Source organism: Oryx dammah, unplaced genomic scaffold, assembly GCF_014754425.2.
Source record: "Oryx dammah isolate SB20612 unplaced genomic scaffold, SCBI_Odam_1.1 HiC_scaffold_12, whole genome shotgun sequence".
In the NCBI taxonomy this organism is placed as follows: domain Eukaryota; kingdom Metazoa; phylum Chordata; class Mammalia; order Artiodactyla; family Bovidae; genus Oryx; species Oryx dammah.
Window position 1 is genome coordinate 7,015,331 of NW_024070196.1, and position 19,945 is coordinate 7,035,275.

At 37.1% G+C, this 19,945-nt stretch overlaps 1 protein-coding gene across 5 annotated transcripts in view; it reads left to right on the plus strand.

Moving 5' to 3' along the window:
- The window catches only part of LRBA (LPS responsive beige-like anchor protein), a 748,625-nt gene that overhangs the window by 175,446 nt on the left and 553,234 nt on the right, over positions 1-19,945 (plus strand). For 3 of the 5 annotated variants that reach the window (XM_040251453.1, XM_040251452.1, XM_040251455.1), the window contains exons 27-30: positions 3,993-4,120; positions 4,587-4,694; positions 8,698-8,854; positions 12,766-13,213. In XM_040251453.1, coding sequence (XP_040107387.1) covers positions 3,993-4,120; positions 4,587-4,694; positions 8,698-8,854; positions 12,766-13,213 — 841 coding nt within the window. The remainder of the gene's footprint in view (positions 1-3,992; positions 4,121-4,586; positions 4,695-8,697; positions 8,855-12,765; positions 13,214-19,945) is intronic. The other 2 variants (XM_040251454.1, XM_040251456.1) reach the window with 1 other exon arrangement.

Genomic DNA, 19,945 nt, shown 5'->3' on the forward strand with positions numbered 1-19,945 from the left:
CAGAAGATATTAAGAAGAGGTGGCAAGAATACACAGAAGAACTGTACAAAAAAGATTTTCATGACCAAGATAATCACAATGGTGTGATCCCTCACCTAGAGCCAGACATCCTGGAATGTGAAGTCAAGTGGGCCTTAGAAAGCATCACTACGAACAAAGTTAGTGGAGGTGAAAGAATTCCAGTTGAGCTCTTTGAAATCCTGAAAGATGATGCTGTGAAAGTGCTGCACTCAAAATGCCAGCAAATTTGGAAAACTCAGCAGTGGCCACAGGACTAGAAAAGGTCAGTTTTCATTCCAATCCCAAAGAAAGGCATTGCCAAAGAATGCTCAAACTACCGCACAGTTGCACTCATCTCACATGCTAGTAAAGTAATGCTCAAAATTCTCCAAGCCAGGCTTCAGCAATATGTGAACTATAAACTTCCAGATGTTCAAGCTGGTTTTAGAAAAGGCAAAGGAATCAGAGATCAAATTGCCAACATCCGCTGGATCATGGAAAAAGCAAGAGAGTTCCAGGAAAACATCTATTTCTGCTTTATTGACTATGCCAAAGCCTTTGACTGTGTGGATCACAATAAACTGTGGAAAATTCTGAAAGAGATGGGAATACCAGACCACCTGACCTGCCTCTTGAGTAATCTGTATGCAGGTCAGGAATCAACAGTTGGAACTGGACATGGAACAACAGACTGGTTCCAAATACAAAAAGGAGTATGCCAAGAGTGTATATTGTCACCCTGCTTATTTAACTTCTATGCAGAGTACATCATGAGAAACGCTGGGCTGGAAGAAGCACAAGCTGGAGTCAAGACTGCTGGGAGAAATATCAATAACCTCAGATATGCAAATGACACCACCCTTATGGCAGAAAGTGAAGAGGAATTAAAAAACCTCTTGATGAAAGTGAAAGAGGAGAGTGAAAAAGTTGGCTTAAAGCTCAACATTCAGAAAACAAAGATCATGGCATCTGGTCCCTTCACTTCGTGGGAGATAGATGGGGAAACAGTGTCGGACTTTATCTTTTTGGGCTCCAAAATTGCTGCAGATGGTGATTGCAGCCATGAAATGAAAAGATGTTTTCTCCTTGGAAGGAAAGTTATGACCAACCTAGATAGCATATTCAAAAGCAGAGACATTACTTTGCCAACAAAGGTCCATCTAGTCAAGGCTATGGTTTTTCCAGTTGTCATGTATGGATGCGAGAGTTGGATTGTGAAGAAAGCTGAGTGCTGAAAAACTGATGCTTTTGAACTGTTGTCTTGGAGAAGACTCTTGAGAGTTCCTTGGACTGCAAGGAGATCCAAGCAGTTCATTCTACAGAAGATCAGGCCTGGGTGTTCTTTGGAAGGAATGATGCTAAAGCTGAAACTCCAGTACTTTGGCCACCTCATGCGAAGAGTTGACTCTTTGGAAAAGACTCTGATGCTGGGAGGGATTGGGGGCAGGAGGAGAAGGGGACGACAGAGGATGAGATGGCTGGATGGCATCACTGACTCGATGGACGTGAGTCTGAGTGAACTCCGGGAGTTGGTGATGGATAGGGAGGCCTGGCGTGTTGCGATTCATGGGGTCGAAAGAGTCAGACACGACTGAGCAATTGAGCTGAATTGAGTCCTTCTCAAATGTTGATGTGATCATACACATGGATCACCAGATGATATTCTTAAAATGCTGATTAGCTTATATAGGTCTGGGATGAGGCCTAAAATTGTCCTTCTAGTAAGTCTCAGGTAGCGTTGTTGTTGCTTCTCTTACAAACACACTTGAGTAGCAAGGTTCTAAACTAGCATCGCTCAGATGTAGCCATTAATCCAAATAAGTTGTGATGAAATTAATATGACTATTAAATTTGCTCTTCTCCTGGAGGCAGTTCTTCCTTGAATTTTTAAGTGAAATCTGAAATTCCTTAGGTGAAGAAAAATTGTTTTTCTCTATGCAGAATGTTTCCTGTATCTAGTTGTAAATACTGAGACTTTGTTAATGATTTGCTTATTAAATGGAGAGAAGTAGGTGGAGAAAAGGGGACCAAGAAATGAAAGCAAAATCTTTAGGAACCATGGCCATGTAAAGACAGATTAATAAGATACCTATGAAAATATATCAAAATTGGAAAGTCTAATTAGTTAATAAAATATTTCCCCATATTTAGCAACAATATCTATACTTAGATATTCAGACATATTTAGATTTTTTTGGTACAGTGATTATTTTCACTCAAAATACCATTCAAAGTACTTTTAAACTCAGGATGCACTAAAGAACTTGGTATACTATTTTTATGGCATTGTTTTAAAATCCTAGTTAACAGTCAGATGGTAAGCATGACAAAACAAAAGCTTTCATTTACTATTGTTGCATGTCATTTCTGATTTTCACATTGAGTCAGCAGTCATTTTCTCCCATTCATTCATTTGTATTTTCTTTTATTCATGAGGAAATTGGAGATCAAAGTAGTTACTTAACTTAATGAAAATTCAGACGCTCTAAATTGGCAGAGTTGGAATTTGAATATAGTTTAACTAGTATTGCTATTCTTTCTGTTATAGGATATACCATTAAACTTTATATCAGTAATACAATTAAAATATTTAGAACCCATTACTTTGTATATGCCACTTTTAAACCTCTCCACTTCCTGAAAAGAGTACACTTGTAGAATTGAAAGTAGAAGCGTACACTAGCAATGCTTTGCTATACTCAAGAAGTATGAAATTCAGAAACTAGGAGAGTACTCTGTCTCCCTCTGTTTTCATAACTATAGAAGAAAATAAAGGAATAATTCAGTGTACTCCAGCACCACGTGTTCTCCTTGTTCAGGACCACTTAATAGAACATGGTAAGCTTGGTCACAGCAGTCCAGATGTTTTGATCCCTGATCTTCTCACTCCTGTGTTGGTGAAGCTGGAAGTGAGAAGGTCAGATGGCAACAGTAAGAATAAACTGTACTACTGAGACTGGTTGATACTAGCCACTCCAATGTGGTTTTTAACTTTGTAATGCAGACCCAAACTTGATGCTATACAGCCTCTGAGAAAAGTAGTTGGAACGTTTTTTGCTGGGCCTGACCCCAGACTGCACAGAGTTGTGTTCCATGTTCTCCCTCCCTCCCTCTTCACTCTGTTCCTTCTCTTTTTCCAGCTTCCGTGGCTTGCTTTGGGCACCTTTCTGAATACTCTCCTTTTTCAATTCCGTGTGTAGTAGCTATATGATAGTCAGCTGGTACTGGAAGTTATCACATAAGTTTGCTATTTTATTCCTAATTTGCTCTCCCACTCTTGTGGAGACAAATACTTTTAGGGCTACTGATTTGGCTGGGATTGGAGATGATATGAATCAGTTCATACTCAATTGTGTATTACCTAAGTCTTTAAAGTTCACACTTAACATCTGAATAACTTGAGTTAACTGCCTGATAAGTGAGATGTTTAGAGAGGTAATTTTGGATTGTATATTAATCACAATCTCCTTTTTGTCCCCTACCTTTTAAACCGTTTTAATGAAAGCCAGTAGAAGATAGACCTTATAAATAAATATTTCCTTTAATGCTATACCCTCTATCAGTCCCTATTACTATCATGCTGTAATCATAAAAATTTTAAGAAAAACGTGCAGGTTTCTAGTTTAACTGTTGTACTTTAGTGAAGATAATAGAGGGACTAGTTGATGGCAATGTGATTTACTTTGTTTTCTTACACTTTTAAAATCTTTTCTTCCCTATCTTTTCCCCCATAAAAGATTATTTCAGGTAACTTATGTGAGATCTAAGAAACAGTATAATGTTTCTTCAGGTTCTTGAGCGGATTCTCTTTTAGCAGTGGGCCCTAACAGAGTGGCTACCAGAGTCAGAAAGCAAACGGTGGGTGATAAAGCCCAGGGATATTTTAGGAATTTGCTGAAGGTGATCTGTTTCAAATAAAATCTTATGCAACTTATATAGGTGGGTTTTGTCAGTACCATAATCTTAAATACAATTTTTTTCTTAAATTGCAGTGTGTGCAGTGGCAGTAAGGAATTGCTTAGAGTGTCAGCAGCAGTCACAGCTGAGAAATAAAAGCGAAGCAGGAAAAAGCCAGAAAATGGCACACAGCCTGATTCCCACTGGCAAATCTGCTGCGAAGGTAAGCCTGCAGAATAATTAATTAAATAAGAAAGCATTCTCTTATTTTACAGTTAAGGTCTTAAATTTATTTGTTCATTTCAACATAAAGGTAAATAAATCTGACAGGAGTCCTGAAATAGTTATTTTAGTCTGTGGACATAGCCTTCAAATATTTGTGTCTGAGTATACAGTAAAGATTTGCTTATACTTAATCTTGTCTGGTTTTCCAAATGTTTACTTTCCTTGTGTCCATGATACTTGTCCCTCCAGATACTGCAGTTTGTGTTTCACGCGCTTGTTGAGTTAGCATGCAGTTCCTTTTTCTCTCATGGCTCCCTTCTATACCCACCCCTCTGTCCTGGCACCCAAAAACAGAAGCGAGGAGGAGGAAACCAAGCCGGGAAAAGATGTTGTCACCCATGGAATAGTGTGTTATTTTTTAAAATATCTCTGCAGTGTATGTTTATATGTTTTATCTTAAATAGAGTCCAGTGGACCTTGTAACTGGTGGTATATCTCCAGTGAGAGATTTTGACAGGCTCTTACAAGACATGGATATTAATCGACTTCGGGCAGTCGTCTTCAGAGACATAGTAAGTTGCAGTATTTCTTTCACATATTCTCTTAGCTGATACATATTTCCTCCTAGGCCCAAAGTATTGAGAGTGAACACTTTTTGTGTTATAAAATCGTCAAGTAGAAATAAGAAGACTTAGACACCAGTTGTCTTGACAATGATTTTAGAATCTTAGAATCTTAGAAAGTATTACTTATATACATGGAGCTAATATATCAGAGTGTTGCTACTGATAACAACAGCACATTATTAGATAGTAAGCATTCTAAGTGCTTTATGTATTATCATTAATTCCAACAACTTCTTGAGTTGTGTACTTTGTAATTCCAATTTTATAAATGAGGAGTTTAAAGCACAGAGAGTTCATGTAATTTTTTTAAGATAATGGAGCTAGAAAATGATAGGATTCAAACTCATCAGTCAAACACCAGAACCTGTGCTTTGAAAGTTTTATATGATATAAAAGTACATGATGATATATGGCAAAACCACAATATTGTAAAGTAATTAGCCTCCAATTAAAATAAATTTGTATTAAAAAATAAATTTAAAAAAGTACATGATGAAATGTTGTTTATGGTATTTTAAGTATTTTAAAGGTGAAAGGTTTGTTTTAGCTAATTTTGATACATAATAATGGCAGAACTTCATGTAGAAATTGTAATGTTGTATAAAAAAACATAAACATGAAAATTAAAATCATTTGTGATCCTGCTCACTTGGATTTGGAGTATTACCGTTAATATTCACTGAACTGTTACTGTGTGTTGAGTACTAGGCTGCTCTATACTACACATAAGTTTTTTAAAAATAAACTTTATAACTTCAGTTTTAATTTTCCTTTTTCTAGTGTTTTACTTCGCTCTTGATTCTTCATGAAGTTTGCAATTTGTTAATAGTAGTTGTTATTAGCTATAGCTAATAGTCTTAAACACTTCCTGTATATTAAGCATAAGACTGGATGATTGATAATGTATTATCTCATTTAATTCAAAGAATACTCCTATGAGAAAGATAGCAGTATTAGCTTAAATTATCTGCTTAAAACCACAAATAGTGATAGGTAAAAGTGGATTAAGGGCCTAAGGAATCTGATTCTTGAAAATTTCATATTAATCATTTCATAGTAACCATTTGTTACTTCTGAAAGTAACAAATAACTTTAATTTTTTTGGTAATTAGAAAAGTGATAAAGTCATCTTATAGGACTTTTAGAAAAGAGAAAAGAGCTTATTTCTCAGGCTACATCCAGAGCCTATTCTAGCATAAGCAAACTTTGAAGAAAAAGGAAATTACCTAAGATTGGGGATATAAATAAATCATTACCTAGAGTTTAAGAGCCAAGGTTTTTAATCACTCTAATCTGAGTTCAGATTTGCTTTTGCATTTACTGTGTGCCCTTAGGTAAATTACTTAACTTCTGTAGGCCTCATTTTATGTATATGGGTTAATGACTGTAGCACAGTGCCTGACTCACAGTAAGTATTTAATAAATGACAGCTACAGTTGAAAACAAATTTGTTTCAGGAGTTAGGTCTTAAACATAAGGATCTATGTGATATTTCTTATTTGGGCATAAAACAGGCATACCCTGTATACTTCATACTGTAGTTACTAAACATTGAACATGCTAATGGGCTAAATAAAAATTTCAGTTCAGTTCAGTTCATTCGCTTAGTTGTGTCCAACTCTTTGCAACCCCATGAATCGCAGCACTCCAGGCCTCCCTGTCCATCACCAACTCCTGGAGTTCACTCAGACTCACGTCCATTGAGTTGGTGATGCTATCCAGCCATGTCATCCTCTGTCGTCCCCTTCTCTTCCTGCCCCAATCCTTCCCAGCATCAGAGTCTTTTCCAATGAGTCAACTCTTCGCATGAGGTGACCAAAGTATTGGAGGTTCAGCTTTAGCATCAATCCTTCCAATGAACACCCAGGACTGATCTCCTTTAGAATGGACTGGTTGGATCTCCTTGCAGTCCAAGGGACTCTCAAGAGTCTTCTCCAACACCACAGTTCAAAAGCATCAATTCTTTGGCTCTCAGCTTTCTTCACAGTCCAACTCTCAGATCCATACATGACCACTAGAAAAACCATAGCCTTGACTAGACAAATCTTAGATGACAAAGTAATGTCTCTGCTTTTTAATATGTTATCTAGGTTGGTCATAACTTGCCTTCCAAGGAGTAAGCGTCTTTTCATTTCATGGCTGCAGTCACCATCTGCAGTGATTTTGGAGCCCAAAAAGATAAAGTCTGACACTGTTTCCACTGTTTCCCCATCTATTTCCCATGAAGTGATGGGACCGGATGCCATGATGTTAGCTTTCTGAATGTTTGAGCTTTAAGCCAACTTTTTCACTCTCCTCTTTCACTTTCATCAAAAGGCTTTTTAGTTCCTCTTCACTTTCTGCCATAAGGGTGGTGTCATCTGCATATCTGAGGTTATTGATATTTCTCCTGGCAATCTTGATTCCAGCTTGGGCTTCTTCCAGTCCAGCGTTTCTCATGATGTACTCTGCATAGAGGTTAGAGAAGCAGGGTGACCATATATAGCCTTGACGTACTCTTTTTCGCGTTTGGAACCAGTCTGTTGTTTCATATCCAGTTGTAACTGTTGCTTCCTGACCTGCATATAGGTTTTTCAAGAGGCAGGTCAGGTGGTTTCGTATTCCTGTCTCTTTCAGAATTTTCCACAGTTTATTGTGATCCACACAGTCAAAGGCTTTGGCATAGTCAATAAAGCAGAAATAGATGTTTTTCTGGAACTCTCCTGCTTTTTCGATGATCCAGTGCATGTTGGCAATTTGATCTCTGGTTCCTCTGCCTTTTTAAAAACCAGCTTGAACATTTAAATAGGTATAAATAATTTATAAAACATTAAGAAGATGAAGCAGGATATTTGCCTACATTGTTAATGTTGATACCATTGGTAGCAGTTATTGTAATAGATGGTAAGATTATGTGGCAGAAGAACATAGGAGTTTCTGGAGAAAAGGGTACATTAATTTGAGAAAGGAAAAATGAACATATCTTTTCTATCAAGACTAATAAGGTGTTACACATGAACCTAAGAACTACCAAATATTCTTGTCAGATTATAAATATATCTAATAATCCTGTTAAGTGGATATTTTCAGTAGACTCTGAAATTTAATTTTTCTCTGAAATTGTGTCTAAAACTTTTGATAATCATTAATTGATAACTTTAAAGCCTTATTTGTACCAGTTGTTTCCATTTATTTATCTCCTAGGCAACCATGTTCTTTATTTTGTTTATCCTAAATTTATCTGCTACTTGAGTTTCAGAATTTGATGGACAAATTTTGACTTTTTCCTTTAGGTTCAAATGTATTTTTAAAAGTTATCAAAATTAGTAATGTGTGCAATGTTCCTTTGAAAACGGGGAATTTTATTAGGTGAAGTGGTGATTGATATGTATAGGTGATCTGTAGAGCTGAGATGAAGCCTGAACCCCTTTAGAGATCAGCCTGGTTTGTTCTTTTCTTTCTCCAGACACTATATTAAGTCCCGGACACTTGGTTGTCTATATTCTTTTGAAGTACTCTTGAGAATGTCTTTAGCATCTAGTTCTGTCTCTGATAACCTCACTTTTAATAATCTCAAATGTTTGTCTTTTAGGAAAACTGTTATTCTGATTTTTTTAAAACATAATTTAATTCTTATGGTTGGAAGTAAAAATAATGGTTCATATATAATTATAGTTGCTATTTGATTAATCTTATAAAGTATATTAGGACATATCTCTTCAGATTGAGTTACTTAATGTACAAAAAAGAGCCAGCATCTCTCTCCTGTTTCACAAGCATAAAACCTAACATATACAGGCATTTTTTTAAGAGTCTTTGTTCAGTCTTTGCTCAGGTGAATTCATTACTATTTTCTGTGTATTTCAAAAGATTTGTGAATATGTTCTGTATTTGAATGTTGTCTTGTAAAATAAGATTCAAACGTGTTACTTAGTAGTGGCATGATTAACTCCTCTTATTTTCTCCCCAGGAGGATAGCAAACAAGCACAGTTTTTAGCCTTGGCAGTTGTATACTTTATCTCTGTTCTTATGGTCTCAAAGTACAGAGACATTTTGGAACCCCAGAATGAAAGGCATAGCCAGTCTAGAGAAACTGGTAGTGAATGTGGAAATTTGTCACTCCCTGGTAAGTTTCTGCATTTTATTATCTGGCATCCAAAATTCAAGTAAAACATTACCTACTTACGGCAGTTAAAATATTCATCCTGGAATTTAAATCTGTTTATGTATACATTAATGAGAACATGCAATTATTTTTTATTAATAACGAAGTGTTTTAAAGACCCTGTAGTTAATTGCAACTGAGACGTGATTTCTGTTTTAAGTGAGCCATCTAATTAAAAAATAACTGAGAAAATGTTACGGTTTACGAATAAAGTATTAAATGTTTTTAACTCAGCATTTGTTGTGAAGAATAACTTATATTCTCTTATAAGACATATTTGTTAACAAATAAGTGTAATAATTGGAGTTATATATAAAATTAGCTGCCAGTTATAGATGTATAGAGAAGCAGCTAATGTCGTTATAGAAGTAGCTCCTACCCAACAGAGGAGATTTACCTATCCAATCAGTATTCATTTGGTACCCTTAGGTACCTGTTTATTACTGATGAGCAGAAACAAAAAATTTGCCTTCATGGAGCTTGTATTCCAGGAGAATAAGTAGAAAATGGGTATATATAATAAAACAAATTGCATAGTATTTTAGAAGATGTTAAGCCTTAAGACAATAAAAATTGGGGAAATAAATCAGGAATAACCAGGAGAAAGGGAGTGTGAATTTTCACTCTAAGGAGTATGGGAAATTTTTGGAGGGCTTTGAGTACAGGAGTTAGAATTGATGTATGTTATTAAAAAGTAGAACGTGGAATTCTGTTAAGATTACATCCTGTAGGGCAAGAAAAAGCAGAGTTTCAGTTATGGACCACTGTGTTACAGATTACCTCAAAGTGAAAACTCCCAGCTATTTTAGTTTTGTTATCCTGATTCCGTGACTTTGGTTCAGATAAGGCACAGTGGTAAGAATTCCTGCTCCAAATGATGTTTCTGGGGTTGGAAAGTCTGAGATAATTTTTCTACTCATTTATCTAGTGCCTCAGCTAGAATAGCTCCAAGATCTAGGGCTGACGGACTAAAATGACTAGACTGGGGTTGTGTGTGGGGGACCTTGCTACTTGTTTTCAGCTAAATTCCTTTGTTTTACTCCATTAGTTTGGAGGTCCTTTATCTCCTATATGGAGGTCTCTCTGCATGATCTTACCAGCAAGGTAGCCAGACTGCTTTCAGAGATGTTCAGGGATTCTGAGAATGCACAAACTGTTAGATCTTCTTAAAGATTGGGTACTGAACTGGCCCATTGTCACTTCTGCCACATGAGTGTAAGTATGTCAGGCCCTGTGGAAAATTCTTCAAGAGATGTTAATACCAGACCACCTGACCTGACTCCTGAGAGATCTGTATGCAGGTCAAGAAGCAACAGTTAGAACTGGATGCGGAACAACAGACTGGTTCCAAATAGGGAAAGGAGTACATCAAGGCTGTATATTGCTACCCTGCTTATTTAACTTATATGGAGAGAACATCATGAGAAATGCTGGACTGGATGAAGCACAAGCTGCAATCAAGATTGCCAGGAGAAATATCAATAATCTCAAACATGCAGATGATACCACCCTTATGGCAGAAAGTGAAGAAGAACTAAAGAGCCTCTTGATGAAAGTGAAAGAGGAGAGTGAATAAGTTGGCTTAAATCTCAGTATTCAGCAAGCTAAGATCATAGTATCTGGTCCTATTACTTCATGGCAAATAGGTGGGGAAACAATGGAAACAGTGGTAGACTTTATTTCCTTCGGTTCCAAAATCACTGCAGATGGTGACTGCAGCCATGAAATTAAAAGACACTTACTCCTTGGAAGAAAAGTTATGACCAACCTAGACAGCTTATTAAAAAGCAGAGACATTACCTTGCCAACAAAGCTTCATCTGCTCAAGGCTATGGTTTTTCCAGAGGTCAGGTAAGGATGTGAGAATTGGACTATAAAGAAAGCTGAGTGCCGAAGAATTGATGCTTTTGAACTGTGGTGTTGGAGAAGACTCTTGAGAGTCCCTTGGACTGCAAGGAGATCCAGCCAGTCTATCCTAAAGGAAATCAGTCCTGAACATTCATATATATTTAGATTTTGGAATATTCATTGGAAGGACTGATGTTGAAGCTGAAGCTTCAATACTTTGGCCACCTGATGCGAAGAACTGACTCATTGGAGAAGACCCTGATTATGGGAAAGATTGAAGGCAGGAGGAGAAGGGGATGACAGAAGATGAGATGGTTCGATGGCCAATTCAATGGACATGAGTTTGAGTAAACTCCGGGAGTTGGAGATGGACAGGGAGGCCTGGCGTGCTGCAGTCTATGGGGTCACAAAGAGTCGCACATGACTGAACAACTGAACTGAACTGAAGTCAGGCGCAGCCCATACTCAAGAACTGCTCAAGGGGATGAATACCAGGAGGCATGGCCTGTAGATCCATTAATGTAACAGTCTAACATAACCAGTTAGGAGTATATTGCAATAATCTCGGCAAGAGGTGATTTGGGTATTGACCTGGGTGGTAACTGTAGGGCTAGTGAGAAGCAGTGAGATTTTGGATAGATTCTGATGGTGAGAAAGCAGTATTTAAAAATATTAGGTGTGCGTATGTGAAATATGGAAGGTAGTCAAGAATAATTATAATGTACAGTTGGATATACTGAAGGTGAAACATAGGCAAGGATAAGAAATTTAATTTTCAAAAAAAAATTTAATTTTCGATATGTTGTGTTTACAATGTGTTTTAGATATATTAAAAAAAATACAGAGTAGGCAGTTACATACAACAATCTAAATTTGATTGAATGATTGAAATAGTGATATTTAATACTTGGAGAGTGAATGAGACCATTAACGATATAAATGTTGGTAGAAAAAGTAAAAGGATTAAGAACTGAGTACTAAATTCCTCCAAGTTAAGAAATAAGGGAGAAAGAGAAGTGAAGGAAGTAAAGAAGGAATCACAGTAAGGCATGTGAAAAGCTGGAAGAGTGTTACCAGCCTGGAAGGAATAAGCAGTTGCTGCTGCTGTTCTTGCCTGGAGAATCCCAGGGACGGGGGAGCATGGTGGGCTGCCGTCTATGGGGTCGCACAGAGTTGGACATGATTGAAGTGACTTAGCAGCAGCAGCAGCTGTTATGTCAAGAGCTGTTAGGTCGAGAATTGCTCATTGGATTTAGCAAGATGGAACATTTTTGTTGAAAATGGAATCAATACGTGATCGGAGGGAATGAAAATCAAATAGAAAAGGTGATGTTCCTTGTGGAATTATATTTTAAAGGTCAGTGAATCATTCATCCATATAAGGTTCGTAACATGTTTTCTAGTAGAACCTATGTCTGAGGTAGAGGTCTTGGGACTATTACCTGAAGAAATGCCAGTGTATAAGGCACAGAAGCCCATTCAGCAGATTGTAAGCAATTTTGTGTTGTATATGTATTATGGCATGAGTAGCAGGAGATAAAGTTGGAGATGAATAGTCATCTGAAAAATACTTATTGGTGGACCTACTACTTGCCAGACATTGTTGTAGGCCCAGGCATTGTCACTGGTGCTGGAGATGAAGTGTCAATGAAGACAAATTAACTACCCTGATGAAGTTTACATCCTAGCAGACTTATATTTTTGAAGAACCTTGAGTATACCCTAAGGATTTTGGACTTTTTCTTATAGACCAATGGCTTTCAATCTTGTGTTGCTACCCATTGGTATGTCATATTCAGTTTGGGGTTTTCTCAGATACTTTGTTAACCTTATTTATTATTATTATTTTATTAAACTATTTCATTATGTGTATATTTACTCAGTACATTTGATAGATTAATTTGTTTTAGCCTTTTAAAACATGCTGTAAGTTTCCTAATCTAAAACAATTAGGAGTGAATGTACCTTTTTAAAATTATTTGTAAATTTTTTTAATTTTTACTTTTCTTCTTTTTCTGGGCAAGATGTAGAAGACTCACCAGCAGCATCGAGCCCAGTAACTCCAGCATCTGTGGAAGAATCTGGAAGCATATCACCTGCTCCAAGGAGGGACTCAGGCATTGGGGGAGAAACAGCTCCTGGGCTAGGCAGCTGTGAGGACGTGGCTGCTCCTGGAGCGCCTCCGAGCATCAATGCAGGCCCCGATGCCATCAATGAGGCGCTGTGCACTCTTTCTTCAGAAGTCAGTAAATCTCAGGAAACCAAAAGTGACGGAGGGAATGAATTGGATAGCAAGGCTGCACCGTCAGTTCCAGTTTCAAAAAATGTCAACGTGAAGGACATTCTCCGAAGCTTAGTAAACATACCAGCAGATGGAGTCACTGTGGATCCTGCCCTTCTGCCACCAGCTTGCCTTGGGGCTCTTGGTGATCTCTCTGCTGAACAACCTGTGCAGTTCAGATCTTTTGACAGGTACTATAAATAGTCTTTTGTTTTAGCATCTTATAAATACATGCATTATAATGGAGTTTAAGCAGGAATTTAACTTTGCTAAATTTTGTAGCTTCAGCATTAAAAAGGGATGTTTTAATCTAGTTTTTAAAATTATGATATTTTGTTGACAGGTTTGTATATCATTTCATTTTTTAAAAATTAAATTTATTTATTTTAATTGGAGGCTAATTACGATATTGTAGTGGTTTTTGCCATACATTGACACGAATCAGCCATGGATGTACATGTGTACCCCATCCTGAACCCCCTTCCCAATTCCTTCCCCGTCCCACCCCTCTGGGTCATCCCTTGTCCTGGCCCTGAGCACCCTGTCTCATGCATCGAACTTGGACTGTTGATCTGTTTCACATATGATAATATACATGTTTCAATGCTATTGTCAACATAATCATGAAGATTGTTTAAGAATAATGTTAATATTACATTCGGTTCAGTTCAGTCACTCAGTCATGTCTGATTCTTTGCGACCCCGTGAATCGCAGCACGCCAGGCCTCCCTGTCCATCACCAGCTCCCCAGAGTTCATTCAAACTTATGTCCATCGAGTTGGTGATGCCATCCAGCCATCTCATCCTCTTTTGTCCCCTTCTCCTGCCCCCAATCCCTCCCAGCATCAGTCTTTTCCAATGAGTCAACTCTTCGCATCAGGTGACTAAAGTATTGGAGGTTCAGCTTCAGCATCAGTCCTTCCAATGAACATCCAGGACTGATCTCCTTTAGAATGGACTGGTTGGATCTCCTTGCAGTCCAAGGGACTCTCAAGAGTCTTCTCCAACACCACAGTTCAAAAGCATCAATTCTTCGGCGCTCAGCTTTCTTCACAATCCAACTCTCGCATCCATACATGACCACTAGAAAAACCATAGCCTTGACTAGACAGATCTTGGTTGACAAAGTAATGTCTCTGCTTTTTAATATGCTATCTAGGTTGGTCATAACTTTCCTTCCAAGGAGTAAGCATCTTTTTATTTCATGGCTGCAGTCACCGTCTGCAGTGATTTTGGAGGCAGAAAAACAAAGTCTGACATGGTTTCACTGTTTCCCCATCTATTTGCCATGAAGTGATGGGACCGGATGCCATGATCTTAGCTTTCTGAATGTTGAGCTTTAAGCCAACTCTTTCACTCTCCTCTTTCACTTTCATCAAGAGGCTCTTTAGTTCCTCTTCACTTCCTGCCATAAGGGTGGTGTCATCTGCATATCTGAGGTTATTGTTATTTCTCCTGGCAATCTTGATTCCAGCTTGTGCTTCTTCCAGTCCAGTGTTTCTCATGATGTACTCTGCATAGAATTTAAATAAGCCTTGACGTACTCCTTTTCACGTCCAGTTCTAACTGTTGCTTCCTGGCCTGCATACAGATTTCTCAAGAGGCGGGTCACGTGGTCTGGTATTCCCATCTCTTGAAGAATTTTCCACAGTTTATTGTGATCCACACAGTCAAAGGCTTTGGCATAGTCAATAAAGCAGAAATAGATGTTTTCCTGGAACTCTCTTGCTTTTTCCATGATCCAGTGGATGTTGGCAATTTGATTTCTGGTTCCTCTGCCTTTTCTAAAACCAGCTTGAACATCTGGAAGTTTATAGTTCACATATTGCTGAAGCCTGGCTTGGAGAATTTTGAGCATTACTTTACTAGCATGTGAGATGAGTGCAACTGTGTGGTAGTTTGAGGATTCTTTGGCATTGCCTTTCTTTGGGATTGGAATGAAAACTGACCTTTTCCAGTCCTGTGGCCACTGCTGACTTTTTCCAAATTTGCTGGCATATTGAGTGCAGCACTTTCACAGCATCATCTTTCAGGATTTCAAAGAGCTCAACTGGAATTCCATCACCTCCACTAGCTTTGTTTATAGTGATGCTTTCTAAGGCCTACTTGACTTTACATTCCAGGATGTCTGGCTCTAGGTGAGGGATCACACTATCGTGATTATCTTGGTCATGAAGATCTCTTTGTTGTACAGTTCTTCCGTGTATTCTTGCCACCTCTTCTTAATATCTTCTGCTTCTGTTAGGTCCATACTATTTCTGTCCTTTATCGAGCCCATCTTTGCATGAAGTGTTCCCTTGGTATCTCTAATGTCCTTGAAGAGATCTCTAGTCTTTCCCATTCTGTTGTTTTCCTCTATTTCTTTGCATTGATCGCTGAGGAAGGCTTTCTTATCTCTTCTTGCTATTCTTTGGAACTCTGCATTCAGATGCTTTTATCTTTCCTTTTCTCCTTTGCTTTTGCTTCTCTTCTTTTCGCAGCAATTTGTAAGGCCTCTCCAGACAGCCATTTTGCTGTTTTGCATTTCTTTTCCGTGGGGATGGTCTTGATCCCTGTGTCCTGTATGATGTCACAACCTCTGACCATAGCTCATCAGGCATTCTGACTATCAGATCTAGTGCCTTAAATCTGTTTCTCACTTCTGCTGTATAAACATAAGGGATTTGATTTAGGTCAGACCTGAATGGTCTAGTGGTTTTCCCTACTTTCTTCAATTTAAGTCTGAATTTGGTAATAAGGAGTTCATGATCTGAGCCACAGTCAGCTCCTGGTTTTGTTTTTGCTGACTGTATAGAGCAGGTTGCATATTAAATAATTTTCTTCTTTGTTTGTTGGAACTTAAAATCACTTATTCTTCCAGATGGTTACCTTTCACTCCCCTGCTGTCAGTATGTGCCAGCCTTTGTGGAAAAAGTGGGAATCTGTGAATTCTGGCAGACTTAGGAGTTCATCTAAGTGTTCAGTCTTGACAGCTTGAGAGAGCTGACGGTAGATTCCTGACTTTGTAGGTTCTGTTGTCCTAAGAAACCTTTGGCTAATTTCCTTGAGATTTTTCTTTATATTAAATTTATAGTAAATTTTCTGAAATTCTATCTGTAAGACATATATATGAGTTATTGAATTCTTTTTCAAAGGTCAAAATTTTTATATGAAACAAGCTCTACCCTTATAGAAAAGTTGCCAATTAGAAGAAATTTTACTTTTCCTAAACCTGTTGAGGGGAAATTGGTACAATACGCCATCCTTTTTGAATAGTTTATTGTGTTTTTTCTGCATATCCACAGTAAATTCATCACAATAAGGAAATTAAGATTGATATCATACCTGCACATCTTCAAACCCATTTCAAGTTTCATTGATTTTCTCAGTAATGCTCTTTTTAGTAGAAGGATTGAATTCAGAATTGTGTACTGTATTTTGTTGTATCTCTCTGTTCTTCATTTTGGAAGAATAGTTCCTTATTCTTTGCTTGAATTTAATAGCCTTGACCCTTTAGAAGATGAGAGTCCAGCTGTTTTGTAGAATGTCCCTCAGTTTAGTTTGTTAACGTTTCCTCGAGATTCGATTCAGTTTAAAGCGTCTTTGGGAGTAGTATCACAGAAGTGGCCCTGTTTCTTCCTGTTGTGTTCTAACAAGTGGCACACAGTTTTATCTTCTTACTGATGATATTCATTCAGATCATTTATTAAAATGGGATTTTCTGGGTTTCTCCACTGTTAAGGTACTCCTTGGGAAGAGGTACTATGAAAGTGTTATCCTCATCAAATGAATTCAATACATTCAATATATGGCCTTATGGTTTCCTGTTTTATAGAATGAGTTATACTGTTATGTTGTTGTTTATCTTGATACTGAAATTGTCTCTTATTTGTCCAGTGGGATTTCCTTCCAGTTGGCTTCTGTTTTCTTTTGACATATTTTCATCGTAATTTCCTACTTTCTGGTTGTTTATTTCACTGTGCCTTCTCTGTATTTCATCTTATCTCTTGATTTCCTACTTCAGACTTGTTGGCACGTTAGACATCCAAGATGGTTAAAATTATTTATATAATTAAGGTGCGCTGAACACTGGGAATATATAATTTTATTGGAAAATCTTTTTGCCATCATCCTCTGTCATCTTGTTCCTTCTCCCTCTGTCTAAAGTTTAGATCAAGTGTCCTAGAATGATAAGACATAGAGTCTAAGTTCCAGGTAAATAGCATATTGGTATATGTATGATGTGTTGTTATAGATACAGTGGTTGCTGGAGTCAGATTTTTTTTTCCTTTTATTCCTTTCTTAATTTTTTTAAAAATTAGGCTTATAGGAATTATATATTGATTCTGGAAATCAGACACAGCTGTGTGTGAGTTCTGGCTCAATTAGTTGTTAGTGGATTTGGACAAATTACCTCATCCCCCTGAGTCTCAGTTTCCTGTATGACAATGTGATACTCTAGGACTATTAAAGCAGAAAAAAAGCAGAACAATATGTATTGGTGTGAAATGATATTGAATATATATTAATCTGTAGCACTTAGCATGAAGAAATCTAGAAGTTTAAAAGATTATGCCTAGTGTTAATGAGGGTCTATTGTGTAGGGCATCGTGGTACAGTTTATTTGAGGGAAAATTGGCAGTTAATTAAAATTTAAAATATGCAAACTTAATGATATCTCCAGAAGTTTATGCAGATGTATGCAAGTACAAAATGTTTTCTTCCTGTAAGAGGAATTTCATAATTAAGCTAATACCTATTGAGCTTTTATCCTGTGAAAGTGTTAAAGTGCATTGTTTTAGATAGACAGGTAGGTGGGTAGACAGATACTGTTTTTGCTTTTATTTTATGGATGAAGAAACTGAGGCATAGGGAATGTAAAAAAGCAATTTAAGCTCTTGTGCTAATAAGTGGTGGAGCTGGGATTTAAGCCATAGCCAGTGGACTCTACCCTGTCATTTGGCAGTGTTATGCAAACGTGGAGTTGCAAATGAAGAACTGGTTACATGCGTTGTTTCCTATGCATATGGTAAATATATGGTAAATACTTCGCAGCCACTGATGAGAGAAAAGCACAACACTATGTATTGATTTAAAATGATGTTGAAGATATATTATTAAATGAAAAAGCAGAGTACAATTTAGTTTGGAATTTAATGGTCTAAAAAAAAATATGTATGTTTCCATATGTCTCAAAAAGTATATGACAAACTTCAATGACTATATTTTGAGGTATAAATGATTAGGCTTTTAAAAAATTGACAGTATTTATAAACTTGTTTAAATTTGTATTAATGTTAGATTAAATTATGAGAAAACCTTGAGGGTAGGTTTTACTTTTAATGTATATTTCTAATATAATCAGAGTTGTTTCCTTATAAATTCCCTAATTTTCATGGGTTTTGACATTTCTTTTTAAATAGTGTACAAATTTTCTGTGCCTTCATGATACGTTCAGTGAGTAGGTTATGAACTTGTTCAGGAAACTGCAAAGGGAATACATTTTTAGGGATTTATTAAAATAGAAAACAAAGGGGAATTTGGCAATACTATTTTTCAGGAGGCTGTTTGGAGCTTACATGTCTGGTATGCATTTAACATATTGTCTGATGGCAAGCAAACTGCTCTGTTTTCCCCCTCTCTTTTCAAAGCAAGAGACACCTTTTGAAAAACTTTTCATGCAGCTTTAGACTAAAGGAGTATCTTAGAGAATTTCAAAGCATCCCTCTGATCGTGTATTTATCTCTGGAATGCTGTGTCAGAAATCACAACTCTCCTCATATCTTAGGAATTATCAACTTCCAAGCAATAGCTGGAAAGTTTAGAGTAACAGCTCCATGAGTGGAACCTTGCTGATAGGCTGCCAGGTTGTGGGCCTTTGTGGATGGCAAGGTGTTTGTGTTCATTCCCATGCCAAAATTCCTGCTCTTATCTCATTCAGAGATTCTCTCTGGTGATTAGTGGATGCCAGGGATTTATCTTGATAAAGTTCAAGGGCTTTGTCTGGCTTTTCAGCTAGATCCTTAGGGAATAAAGTACTTGGCTTAAAATGCTCTTCTCCTTTAGTGAACTATTTGCATGTTAAAGAAAATAGCATTTCTGTGAAAGTTTATGATATTTCAAACTGATACAATTCTGAAATGGAACTTCTCAACCTTAGTGATCTGGAAGAAAATGTTGCTCTCTCTTTGTTGTTACTCAATAAAAGAAATCTTCAAAAAAGTCTCCCTAGTTCAGGTAAGAAAAAGAAAAGTCAGCATTGTTTATACTTTCTATCTGTGGAGGCGGCTTAGGAAAGTTACTTCTTTCTCATTTGTAAAATGGGGCTAATAATATGAAGTGCTTACCTCTCGGGTTGTTAGTATAAATAATCCCCTCATGGTGGTGGTAGTTTGTTGTAAATGTAAGTAACATAATTCATATATGTCCTTAGCATAGTGCTTTACATATAGTAATTATTAAAGTTGGTGAGTATAAAGAAAAAAAGCTATAATATGTGGAGTTTTATACTTTAATATTTTGTTATAACTTGAAAGTTTCGAAAAACAGCTTGCATAATTAAAGAACTGATCTGTCTTCTGATTTTTTTATGCCAGAAAGTTTGAAGTGCTTTTTCTTAAAATTGATGACATATATCAAAAATTCAGTCAAGGATTTCAATTTCTTTTAAGTAGAACCTTAAGCTGTAGGATGAAAATGATGCCATTTTATTAAAATTTTAAGACAGCGTTTACTAATCCATTTGCTCAGAGGTAAAGAATCTGCTTGTCAAGGAGGAGATACAGATTTGATCTGTGGGTCGGGAAGATCCCTTGGAGAAGGAAATGGCAACCGACTCCAGTATTCTTGCCTGGAAAATCCCATGGACAGAGGAGCCTGGTGGCTGCAGTCCATGGGGTCACAAAAAAGTTGGACAGGACTTAGCAATTAAACAACAACATTAC